At 36.6% G+C, this 13,794-nt stretch overlaps 1 protein-coding gene across 1 annotated transcript in view; it reads left to right on the forward strand.

Annotated features, from left to right (window-relative positions):
- The window catches only part of LOC139453235 (uncharacterized), a 28,632-nt gene extending 17,581 nt beyond the window's left edge, over window positions 1-11,051 (forward strand). Inside the window, exons 6-9 of the mRNA XM_071234859.1 lie at window positions 313-451; window positions 1,032-1,191; window positions 2,416-2,515; window positions 3,438-11,051. Coding sequence (XP_071090960.1) covers window positions 313-451; window positions 1,032-1,191; window positions 2,416-2,515; window positions 3,438-3,578 — 540 coding nt within the window. The 3' untranslated portion in view covers window positions 3,579-11,051. The remainder of the gene's footprint in view (window positions 1-312; window positions 452-1,031; window positions 1,192-2,415; window positions 2,516-3,437) is intronic.
- The last annotated feature ends 2,743 nt before the right edge of the window (window positions 11,052-13,794 follow it).

Raw genomic sequence — 13,794 nt, forward strand, 5'->3', positions numbered from 1 at the left:
CCCCTATTGTGTGAAACCAGAGTCTAGTAAAATTATTTTGGTCCATTAAGATCAGCTGATACTGGTACTAGTCCATATGCTAAGAGTAAAATGTACTAAAAAAAATGCCTGGGCATAAGTTTGGCCCAGTGGACTTAAAAGGTTTGGTCACAGACTTGAATAGTATTAAGTGATTAAAGTTGACAGACAACATGTGACCCAAATCCACAACAATCAGCATTAAGACTTTTCATTATCAGCATCAGGTAAACATGGGAAAATTTAGAATGATTTTTTTTTTTCTGATAGCAAGCGTCCTGTTTGTAATTACAGAATTATGAAGTGTCTGGTCTGATGCCAATCCCACACCAGGCTGTGTACTCGTCAGATCTTGAGAAACAGTGGCTTGAGAAAAAAGCCCTCAGTGGAAGGAATGCCAAAAGGAAATCACAGAAACTAAAGCTGAGGAGAGGTATGTTTAGATAAAGAGGGAGTGAGTGAGTGAATGAGTGAGTATGGTTTTTCACTGCTTTTAGCAAAAAGCCAGCAATATCAAGACAGGGAACACCAGAAATGGGCTTCACATATTGTACCCATGTGGGGAATCAAACTTGGGCCTTCGGTATGATGAGCTAACGCTTTAACCACTAACCCACCACCTCCTCAGAGAAAGAAGTGCATGCGACCGACTAATGTGGTATTGGAAAGGAAAAATAAGAAGAATGCTGACAAAAAAATTGATATTTTCATGTAGAAAATGCTTTGTCGTGCAAAATCATTCAATTTATCATTTTTTCTGATGTGACTGAAATGTGATCTTAACTTGTCTCTTTGATCAAAGAAAGAAAAGGTTTTATTTGCACTGGATATATATCAAAGTAAATAGAAATCTGGCCATTAACCATTTCAAGCCTAGATTCCCAAGATTTCCATCATATAGTTTCCATTTAACTTTTCTTTACTAGAAACATGACTTGACTCATATGTGATACATAGCACTTGTAATATTGTAATATTCATGAACGTAATCTATGTCCAACTTTTTATTTTAGATTCAATCAAGCGTAAACCCTGCAGTTTTTTTCTGGAGGGTAATTGTCGACGATCTGACTGCAGGTTTTCCCATGACTTATCCAGCATCACTTGCAGATTTTGGGAAGAAGGCCTTTGTTTTAAAGGTTCACTCTGTCCATTTTACCATGGTTATCCAAGGTATGGTTCATGTGTTCTGATAAATGAATATAGCCCAGCCCTATAAACTTTATAAATGCTATACTTAGTTTAGTAAGCTTCTGTCGGTTATGAGTAATATTTTCTTGAAAACTAAGTTAATCAGGTGTAGACACCATTGGTTTGTTAGTTGTTTAACGCTGCACTCAGCAATATTCCAGCTATATTATGGCAATTTGAGACCATTGTTCATATCCATCTAGTTCACAGCTGATTCATATTAGTTCTTTATGTAAAAAAAAATGATTTGGGGAGAAAACAAGTATTCCCTCCAGATTATTTTGTTCAAGTAATAAAGAATTCAGGCTTTACTCAAGTGTCACAGGGTCTTGAAACTAATTGTTGATGGAATTCAGAGGTATACATCAGGTATAAAAGCAACATCAGCATTCTCAGTTGAGTATTCATTTGGGACTACTGTTTTTCATGATATATCCATAGATTTTGAAAAGAGAAATGGTTACTGTGAATACAGTTATTCTGACTGAAAAATAAGCAGGCTAGTGACAGTGTCTTACCTTGAGTTACCCCCCTTTCGTTTCTTTCATTATTTTTATGGAAAAACAGAAAATGATTGCAGTGGGAATTCGGCTGTGTTTCTTATGAACATACCTACACATCAAACTTTATTTAGTGTAGCTTTGAAAATTTGTAATAATTTCTGCTGTGAAAATAACCTTGGAGCATATAAGAATTATATCCAGTAGATAGTGTGGTGTACTCTTAGTTTTGAATGATGTGTATATATTTGCTGAGGGCAAGAAACATGGGACAACGAGAACCAACCTTTTGCCCAAACACTATTGTTCAAGCAACTAGGAACATGTCATGAATATCCAACCTCAGTGGTTATGTCCTCATATTTATTACATATATTTCTTCCTTTCTCTTCAAATTATTCAGAAAATCATCATAACCATGGTTATACATTAGGCCATAACATTGCCACGTGGTCAGGGGTCTCAATAATAACAATAAACTTTGCTTCAAAATAATCACCATTGTTAATTTTGTTGCAACTTAGGAATTGACAATGACATTTTAAGCCCAATCATGTATGAACATTATCATTGTGGTCATTGTCCTATATTTTGTAAAGTATTATTGGAGAGAATATACAAAAACGATTTGATCCTTTGCCTGTTTTGCAGTATGGGAAAGGTCTCCAAAATGATGCTAAAAATAAGTTTATTTTGTTCTTAACAGTGATACTGAGATGGGCATGACCCATGATGGGAAGAGTGGAGATAGATATGAATTCAAGAAGGATGAGTTTCCAGAACTTGACAACTTTGGTAGAAGTGTGGTAAGGAATTAAATATTTTGTTGTCCCATGCATTGATAACATTTCTGTCTTTTTAAAAATATTTTCCACATCTACTCTACCCTTTTGAGTGTCATTATTAAGAAACCATATAGGGAAAGTAGCAGACATGAATGTCAGTGGTTCCCAGTATTGCCTTAAACATGTTAAACCATTAAGACACAGGGTCACTGTACCAGCGACCAATTGGATGAGTTTCTTTTTGCACTTTTCAATCTAGCCATGAGGTTGTTTCATTGCCAGCCCAAACTAACTTGACTTGTTTCTTATTACCATAGAGACAGCCTCCGTGGTCTAGTGGTAGAGCGTCCGCCCGGAGAGCGGAAGGTCCAGGGTTCGATCCCCGGCCGCGTCATACCAAAAGACGTTAAAAGATGGTACTTGATGTTACCCTGTCTGGCGCTCGGCATTAAGGGGCTAAAGCAAGGACTGGTCGGCTCGGAGTCAGTATACTGTGTCTGAGTGGGGGATTCATGTTAAACTGCGGCATGGTATCTCAGTGGGCTAGCACTATAAATTGGCATCAGTCCGGTCTATTACAAGCAGCCACACACACACACACGTATATGCATGTCGTTATATAAGTGCAATAATCTTGGACACAACGTTAAACGCAATTTCACCTCACCTCACCTCATTACCTTAGAAATAACACTGAAATTATCTGCATGTGTTATGGAAATAGAAGTAATAGACCTCTGGGGATTTCTAAATGTCCACAGACTAGTAATTAATTGTCCAACCTATGAATATTTCTGTGCTCTGATCTTGATCAGTGGTACAAACAATAGCAGAATTCTCTCTTAATTACCTACAGAAACCTGGTTGTGAGGTCATACTTATGATGCCTGTTTTAATCCTCAACACAAGACTGTTTAGTAAGCATTAATCATATGTATTTCAGCATAAAGAATTACACAGCCAAAAGATAAACCGGAAACGACAAGCACACAAAGAATTCCTGAAGAAAACTCTATCCAGTCGGAAAAAAAACAGACCTTCAAGGAAGTTGCAGACCAGAACAGTTCAAGCTAGCAGTTGTTGAAAACACACGAAAGCTTTTCTTTTCCAATGTTTAATTTTGATGATGTTACACAGATAATTGAGGTGCCTTGACAAGAAAACCTTTCCAAAATCATATTGAATTTATATTCATTGTTTAATTATTGCAACATAGCCTTTACCTACCCTTTTAATCCATTGTTCATCTCTCTCAGGATCTCTCCACCTTTCAAGTAAGTTATTATAACAGCTGTAGAACAGCTGATTTTGAGGTCAGTGTTTTCAGCTCGGTGTTTTCTTTTTTAGAAGCTTGATGGTTTTTCTTCAGAGCAATGATCATGAAGCAGTTATTCTTACATACAACATCTTTAACTTATTAACTGAAACCGTAGCTATTTCATGCTGAAATTACCGTTTTCACCTTAATTTTGTCCAAAATGGAGCCAAATTGTGTTTTCGCAACAAAGAATCTACGTTCTACCAAATCTGCTGTGATCTTTGGACATGTTAGATGTTGGTTGTTCATACATATCTGATATATGTTTCTAAGGTGACCTTATGATTTGCAGTGCAACATTATTTATGTGCACAGATATACCACATTATACTATGGTTGTAGTGAAGAGTTTTGACCCTATTCGAGCAGTACTTTCAATTGACACAACAAGCATGTGGGGTACACACATTGATAAACCTTGTGTGCCTTCAGTTGTACAAAATATCATTTGCCACGCCAGTCCAAACTTTCATGTTTTCTCATTGCTCTGAAGAATACAATCTACAAGGCAGTTACTATTCAGATCTGTAAAATCTAGTCAATATACGAATCATTAGTCAAGAAAGCGTCAGAAGAACCTAATATATTGACATCAGGCCTTGACACAGAATGCTGTGCATTACATTTCCTATCTGTTCTACAGGATTTTGATTTTGAAACTAATCAAAGAATCATTTCAGATGTAAAATATTGTTCTAATAACAACTTGTTTGAGACAATTAATCTGTTGTGGTTTGTTGCAGTCAATCAAGTTATTGTTCATTCATGGTATTTCCAGGTACGACATGTTAACAACGAAATTGTAGACATAGGGTAGGTTCAATCAATCTCTATTGTTATAAACAATAACATTGATATGCTGAAATTAATATTTTATATGATTTAGTACTGTTCGAAGTGTAGATTGATGAAGTATTTTCTTTGTGGTACAGTTGTTTCAAAGAGCTGATGACTTACTTTGGAATTTATAAGTATATGGGTCAAATGAGATTCTGTTAGATGATCTCACGCTTAAAATGTTAAACTCACACACAAGTAGGTCTGAGTATATATTTGCAGTGCTTCATGTAGCGGTTTATGTTAAAAACATGAAATATACATGTTTTGTTCATTGTTATGTTGTTCACCATTCTTTTAAACTGTTGGATTCAGTCATATTCTGTATTCTGTCACATTTCGTCTGTGTTAACCAGTATTTTATTTGTCAGCTAATTTTTGTTTTTGCTCCCAAATATTCACAACTTACAAATTTGCTTCTGTGTCAGTAGTTAGTCAATTACAGGCTGTAATCAAAGTAAAACATGTAATTAAGTTAAATATATCGTACAAGGATTTCAAATAAGATTTACTGGAACTGGAACAATGGTTTAGTTTAACAAAATCCTCTGACTAACATTTGATATTTGTTAATCTATTTTTAATAGCTGTAGCCTTGCACCACTTAATCTTTTTTAATTTATTTTCTGTTATTTATTTGTTGAATTTTCAAAACTTTATGCTTGTTTATTTTGTTAGTAGGTTGCAATTTTAATTCCCAAGGGGATGATTAGACATCTAGTTTAGAAGAAAGGATTATTATTTCTCCCTAAGCATCAACGTTGTTACTGATAAGGAGGTATGAGGACAAGTAAAGAATATTATGTTATGTTGTTAAGTGTAACTCGAACTGAAGTTTGATCAATCTTGCAGTTGTTTTGCAGTATGCTAAGTTCAGCAAATGTTTTGGCAAATGTACAGAAAAGAAAATGTAACTGTCCTATGATCTTGACAGATTGTTTTCAAACATACATCATCTGATATAAAACAAAATCTGTAAAACTTCTTACAATATTTCGGTCCTCATGACAAAGAAAGGATTATATCTTGTCAGTATGTTTCACCATTTTCAATAAAGAGCACAGAAACTAAACATTGCTTTAGCAATAGGTTTCTGTCAGTTGCAAAGATCTGCATGCAGGTTGCTGCAAGAGATCGCAACTAAGTCTGGAATATTTGACTGACTGATGGTAACCTGGAGTACACAAGTAAGGAGCACATGCTAACATTTCTTTTGATTTCTTTTTTTTGCAAGTTTCATTATCTTTCACTTATTTAGGCAGCTTATAGATATTTCCTCAAATATTAAAACCCACCGTCATGCAATTGTTTGTCAATGTCAAATTTCATTACACATTATTGCTTAATCCTATTTATTTTGTGTAGAAAATATAAAATGGGATGTTTCACACATGCACAGTTTATAGGGTAACTCTTCCTGCTTAAAATGTGGCTGAAAATAATGACATAACAATTTGATGTTGCCTGTGGAAAACTAATGCTGATTTGAAAGCATTTCTATAAGTTATTGGTACATACAAGTCTTGATGAGACATATCTATCACTATCAGTGTCTATAACCAGGAAGCTTGAATGCATGTTTTAACATTCGTTAGAGATTAAACTTTACTTGATAAGTCTAATGAAAATTGAAATAGTTCAACATGGCTTTCACTTATTTGTCACTGATTCATGTAATAACCAATTCTCAGAATGCTTCCTAGGTTATTAATGATTTAGTTAAGCATTTGTGTAATACCCACTGAAGGGTATATTGTGTGGAATATTGTGTGCTATTACGTCCTTCACCGCACCATATGAAACCATTATGCGTCATCCAACGCCAGTACAGTGAGTATCATGCTTGTCACTTGTGTATATAAAATACAGATGTATATTTGAAGTGGTCATAATAAGGTGAATGAAAAACTTGTCCTGATGATAGTGTGATTGATGCTAGTTACCATGGTTACATATGATTAGAATGTGTCTTGTATGAATGTTAATTTATTCCTCTTAAACTTAATATCTCTCATTTCAAGTTTTAATAATTCATGATCATTACACCATATTTCATATATTGCTAAGATTCCTAATTCTAAATCACCAACAGCATGATGTATATGTTGAGTCGTGTTTGTTTATGATATTCGTCAACTATTCTCACTATGTTATGGTAGTGTTGACCTGGTGTTGAAGTCAAAACCTATTCAGGCAGTACATTTAATTTTGACATGAATCATATCTTCATTCTTGTGCGTCATTAAACTTATTCATTCCAGGAACATAAATTCCTTGTGTGAGAAGTAGATAGAGCACACTTTTTTATTACCTGTTCACAAATTCATGTTTCTGTTACTTTACAGGTCAGTTATTCATCTCCATTACTATTTCAATTTCAATTCTAAGAAACTTTGTATGCAAGTTCAGTCGTCAATTCATATCACCATCCTTTGTTCTGTAATGGAAGATGACTACGATGACGTCCTCTTCCACTTGTGTGTAACAGACTTGTTGAATTGTTAAAATTGTTAAACCAAATATTGATGAATATTCTGCTGATACTTGTTAATGTTACCATGGTTACAGAAGTTGTTTAAGGTGTACTTATTCAGAGTGTACAAATTGTTTTTGTACAAGGTATCACATAATGTTTGTCTTATTTGAGATAGAGTACCCAGGTATTACCAGAAATAATATTCAGTGTTCCTTACTTGGGTTATGCTCTTTGATGATGGATGTGTTTACAAAATGGAGGTCTTACATGATGTAGTACTGTCTACCTTTGGTATTCAAACATCAAACTGGATAAGCATTATTCTATGACAGGGGTTGGGCATAGTCGTTAAAATGTTTGCTCGCCATCCCAAAGACCCAGATTCGATTCTCCACACCAGTACAATGTGTGTCACCTACTGTGAAATTGCTGGAATATGGTTAAAAGTGTCTCAAAACAATACTTACTCTCTCACTCACTCACTATATGGGGGAAAGTTTTCCCAGTGGCCGAAGGTGATGCAGAGTTATATCCCTTAGTGATGCCAGGATTCCCAGAATTGTCCTGATAATGAACCTCGGTTTGTCCTTTTCAAAGTGGCAATCATCCATGACTTGGGTGGTCATGACCAACTGTCCTGACATACTATGATATAAATGAATTAATGTTCAGTATGTTCAAATCAAGTTAAGCCCATATCACTAGTTTACTCAATCCAGTCCAGATGAGTATTATTACCATAACATAGTTGGGTGTTTCATACTGTGAATAACAAGGTCAGAAACAGGATAATACCTTTGATGAACATCATATACCATACGTTTATTTTTTTGTTAATGGAGGCTGGCGATGTGAGTTTTCTGGTCTTTCTTGCTCACACAAAACAGTGTGTCGTGAGACACATATATCTGCATTCTAATTCACCCAGACATTCTTGTCACTGGTAAAAATGTAGGTTTACTTTCGTCGATTGAAGTGGCCAGTATCTTCTTGGCTTACAGCCTACGCGCCTTTTGAAACTGTCACTAGGCACAAGCTAGTTGGCTAGCATTAAACTTAAGGCTGTTTAGTATAATTAAGGATAATCAGGACATGGCCATTATACATTCCCAACTGTGGGTGGTGAACAGGGGCACACATCCAAACTTGGATGTACAAGTACACCAACATAGTTTTCAACAAATATTGCATTCAAATGGTATCAAGTGTACAAATACAGATTTTGAAGAATGATTAACCAGCAGTGTTGCTGGATGTGAATGTTGGTGTGTGTAGATGCACTGTCAGATCAGTTTGACAGATATGACATTCTGAATACCATAGTCATTAATTATGATAATTGGTATCATTTTACATCTTACGATATGAAGTCAATTGTTACATGACCCATGTCATGCTGTTAAATATGCACAAAGTGAATAAAATGCAGGTGTTTGCTTAACTTACCACTGTCAGTATAAGTAAATTGTAACCACCTAATAGATACATGACTACTTAGTATGCTTCTAAAACTAGCATTACTTCCACATTAAGCTGACACGCCGTGATACCGTTGTAATACTGTTTAAGTCGGCAATAAAGCCAGCTTAGTCACTCATTCTATAACTGCAGCATGTGCTTTTGTGAAAGGCAAAGGGCTAGTTACACATGTATCAGTGTTACATTAAATGAACAATGATTACATGAAGCCATGCAGTTTTGAAAACTTTTCATAAAAGTTATGGATTGTGATTCTTGAATTAATAGGTAAAAGCAAGGACCTAGATTACATTACATAATTTAGGTCTGTGCTATTTGTTTCTCCCCAACTGATTCAGGGTGAACTACATGCATAGCAAAGGAATTTCCTTCCCCATCTTGCTTACTGTCAAGGTATTTCGTTGCGTGTAGAAACTACAGAGACCAAGAGAACATACTATGGCAAATCTTGAACGTTTTGTGAAAGGTTTGTTTAATGGGACTGGATCAGTAAAGGTTTAATACAAACTGACGCACTACTTAATTGCAAGTAGTGTATTAAACAGATGATCCTAGCTACTGTATTTGTTTTGTGGCCTAGTTTGCAGATAATACAATGTTTCTGCTTAACATTTATTGCACTGTTCTAAATGTCAATTGATTGTCAAGGATTTAGTTCTTGTAGAGAATGAAGAGATTGTGATATGTATGAAAATTGTATTTAAGCAAGAATGTCTGTTGTGTTGTATTTGCCCATGTGAAAGGTCTGGTTAAAGTGTTTGCTCTGATGCATATGTTAAGAAATGTGAGAAAACAATATGCGGTATTTCAATTTGAACAACTGCACCTTACATCTGTACCGCTTCTACGTATATTTATTTGAAAAAGTTCATGTCTTCATGTTGTGACACCTATTGTTTATGTTACTATAACATTCATTTTGTGAATTTGTTTTAGATTCAAATCAAGTAATTTTGTAACTGAAGTAATCTATGCACAGTGAAATCCTTTGAAGTTCAAATGTTTGTCTCACAAAAATATGACTTACCTCTAACTATGAGTACAGTTTGAGAGCTATGTTATTGCCTTTGACAGCACTGTTATTTGTCAAACTGGGGTGTGATGCCAAATTTCATGATCATCAGGGTAAAATCACCAATAGTCCCAAGTCAGTTAGAGAAGGTTAGCCATGGTTGCTAAATTTACCTTTTCTTTTAAGGAGCTCTTTAACAGAATTTGCACTTCATTGCTACCACAGAAATCTGCAGGGCAAAGGCTTCAATTATCAGCAAGCATGTCCTAGCAAGATTCAAAATTATGGTACAAATGACGATCAGGAAGTGAATAATTTGAAGTCAAAGAGTTCCCTTATGTCAGTTGTAAGTCATTATTTGGTCATGTTTTATCCCTATTGTTCATATGACAACTTGTGTCTGTATATCACTTCTTTAGGGTGTGCAGTGGCAATTTTCAGTGTTCGCAAATTTCTGCGCCTTTTGCCTGCAGATTGGCAAGTTGAAATTTTAAATGTTTTCCTTTCTGGGTTGAACATTTTAAAATTAAACTTGTTTCAAGAAGCAAATGATAATTAATGTTGCAATGGTGTGAATGTTGTTTTATGAGTTTTGACATTACTGTTGCTTTTCAATTGTTTTGGATTATTGTTTTTATTTATTTGAATAAAATTGCCAAAAAACATTAACAGTGACATCATGAAGCAGTCATGTTTAGCCATCTGGGAATATTTCTGAAGTATAAAAATCATTAAAACTACAAGTAAGAAATTCCAGATAGTAGACATCTGGGCAATGTTCAGTAGATCAAATTCTTTATTCAAATCTTACTTTGCACATTTCCTTTTTAGAATATATGACTGGTTCATATTAACAATGGCCTTATGGGCATGATTCCACACTGTTAAAAAATCTGATATTAAACAGGTACTTTCTTCAAAGCTGATTCAGAACCAAGAACGTTCATGTATGGCTGGTTCATAAAACAACATAAACATGATACCTTGTGTATTTTGTCACATTACTATATTCACACTTGTCAAGTATTATGTTGACCTGTTGCATTACTTCAGGTCTCATGTCCATCTTAACACCAGCAGCATGGACAAATCAAGTCACAGTTGTAGTAAACTTTGGACTTGAAACTTGGTCCTCATGGACCCAGCGGATGTGTGAGGAGTTTAAAGGACACCTCCCTGTACATCATTGTATAAAGAATATTCATGCTCATTATACAAGTGTTGCATGGAGTTGATGAGCATGTATTGGAAGCAGTTCGAGTTTACCATCACAAGTTGGCACATTGGCTTTCCGGGTGGTTTGTGTGGTGTGTCCTCATACTAATGTTTAGTTTCTATGCATTGTATTGAGGTGTAAATCAAACCACGGGCAGGGGATAGCTGCTTCCTGCAGGCATACGTAATGTACATCCCCTGCATCTACCTGCAAAAATAAAGTTGGTAGAAATGAAGTTCTTTCTTTGTTGTCTGTGTTTCAAGTCCTCATGTCAAGAGAGTGGGGCCAATTGACATGCCTGGCAGGTTTGTTTCAAGTGTTTTAAAACCCACTCAGTTTGTTTGCTTACTGTTATGATACGTATCTAACAGTTACTGGTTACTCTAATTACAGGGACAAGGTTTCCTGTTTTGCACAATGCATCACAACCTTTAGACCAATGACTGGTATCCCAGTAGTCTTATGTGCAGAGTTGCGTCCCTTGGGATGCCATGATTTGAGGTTCGAATTTAAAATACGCCATGATGTTTATTGGTTTGTCAGCACCATGTCAGTGCTCCACCCTGGGCTTTGTTGAAGTGGTGAACATCTGACACATCAGTGATTTACGTGGGTCTATAACTTTTCATGGTTTATTCCATGCATGGGTACTCTCAGTAACTTCCGCGTCCAAGGCAAGAGGTCCCACGGTTGAACTATATTGATGTCACTGTATATTCAGAATCAAGCCCTTTATAGATGGGAATTAAGATGATTGAAGAAAACAAAGCCCCGAACTTAAATCGAATAGATATGTAACATACAATCAACAAACCTGAATCATTCAAACAGCCGTCTTTGCGTTCTACAGGACGCGCGGTGTAAATTATGTGCACCCATTCTCAATTGGTATGCTACATTTTGAAGAAACCATGATGCATGAACTCTTGCTTTGGTCAAACAATAAGCTGAGACCCCATGATATGACTGGAATACTGTTCAAAGCGGCGTTGTCGGTGATTTGGCTGGTTGCATGTCATTGTACCGCGACAGCGAGGTGTGTTCACAATATTAACCACTTGTTTAACATAACATGGCTGGAATATTCCTGACTGCTGCATTAAACACTATTTGATGCTGTCCACTACTGCTGAGGACATTTGCCTACTCACTAGAAGAAAAACAATAACGTAGATCATTTATGGTTTGCCCGATTTATTTCAATGCAACTACCAACAGAATCTTGACTAGCTATGCAGCCATTTCAAGTTCATACGATGGTCACATGGAACCTTGTGCTCTTGTCAGCGCCTGAAAAGAATACAAAAACATTCAATGTTGTTAGTGTTCCCATTTGTATAGGAAAAAACTTACGTGTACAGTCGCGAAGACCTGTTAATATAGATATCCCCACGTTCTGACTCCTCAATGTGATATGGCTGGAACCTTACAACGACCGGCGTTCAACGAAGGGTACTCTGGAGCATGTCCTGCCCGACAAGTAATGCCCCTCATTGGTATGTGTTACGACAAAAGAATTCTGCGACCATACCAGCCCACGTGGCACTCACCTGTTCGGCTTCTTGGACGATCTTAGAATATGGGAAATCCAAAGCGGCGGAATGGAAGACCAAAGATCGGGTACCGGAAATGTATGCCAAAACGAGCACCAAAGAGAGGAAACCTGCCAAGGAAGGGATTGCCAAGAAGGCCAATATGACCAAAAGTTGCTGTTGTCATAGCAACGACGGCAATAAGCACGAGCAGTACGAGCAGTGCCTTCATCGTGAGGGGTACCTGTCGGCCAAAACATAATAATTAAGTCTTCACAGTATTGATAATACACTATGACAGGGTAATGTATGTATATTTTATTGAGTGTTACGTAGTAACATTTACCACTTTGGTGAGGCCCACGAGCATGGGTTTCATGCTGACAGACTAGGCAGAAAAAGAGGGGAGAATCAGGGATTCAAAACCCGTTCTGTAAATCTCGTGAGCTAAGGGAGGCAACTCCCTTTTAGGCACTGATCCATGATGCCACCATGGTATCGGCCTGTTTTAAATGCGGAGGAAAACACGATGCTTGGAGCAGTTTGACTGCACCGCTTAAAATTAGAATATAATATTAGGACAAGAAGTTAACATACACTATTTAGATGTCTGGGGACGGGGGCAGTTTATGATAATTTCAGTTGTATCCGCTATGTCAGTTTAATGTGGGAGGAAAGTTAAAATTGAAGTTCGTCAAACATTTACGGATAAAGCACAGTTATCGGGGCAAGCCTGGTATTCGAACCAACCAACAGGGGATATGGGCTAATAGTGCTCTGTGGCGATAGAAACTACTAAACCACCCGAACCCTCTTTAGATGCGTAATGCACGAGTTCTCATGAGCACAGCATGGCTCGGCATAAGGTTACATTAATAAACATGATTTGTATCATGCATTATTGCTTATTCTACTCGTGCTTCTTAAAATAATTCTTAAATTTTGCCAAAAAGTAACCAAATGAAAGCTAAAAGATTTAAAAAGAGACCCACTCACCTCAGAGACAAGTTGAAGTCAAAAGACTGGGCGAACAAAATGATCAGGTTGGCACCATTTATACTGTTTTTTCTTGACCTACAAATCACGTTTATTTGAAGTCGCCGCTGACATTCCCCCTCAGCCCCTCCGAACAGGACATCTCCCCCTACCGCCCTTGCTAATCCCACCCCTCTCATGTCGTATTTCTTCCCAAGGGCTCGGAGGGACGCGCCAGTCACATTTCAGTCTTGTGTCATCCATCATTTTTTGGTAATCAGGAAGGTGTTTTATAACATTTAAAAAATATATCGATATATTTTTGAATACGAAAAAATACGTTTGTCAAGTGCTGGGGAGTGTAGTGTTAACCGCACAATGCGTTGTTCGTCATGCACGAGATGCGTCTGTGATTCCGACTATGCAGTTAGGTGATTGGCGTTTCTTTTTCACTA

The sequence above is a fragment of the Haliotis cracherodii genome, unplaced genomic scaffold (genome assembly GCF_022045235.1).
Source record: "Haliotis cracherodii isolate W230 unplaced genomic scaffold, xgHalCrac1.p SCAF_9, whole genome shotgun sequence".
In the NCBI taxonomy this organism is placed as follows: domain Eukaryota; kingdom Metazoa; phylum Mollusca; class Gastropoda; order Lepetellida; family Haliotidae; genus Haliotis; species Haliotis cracherodii.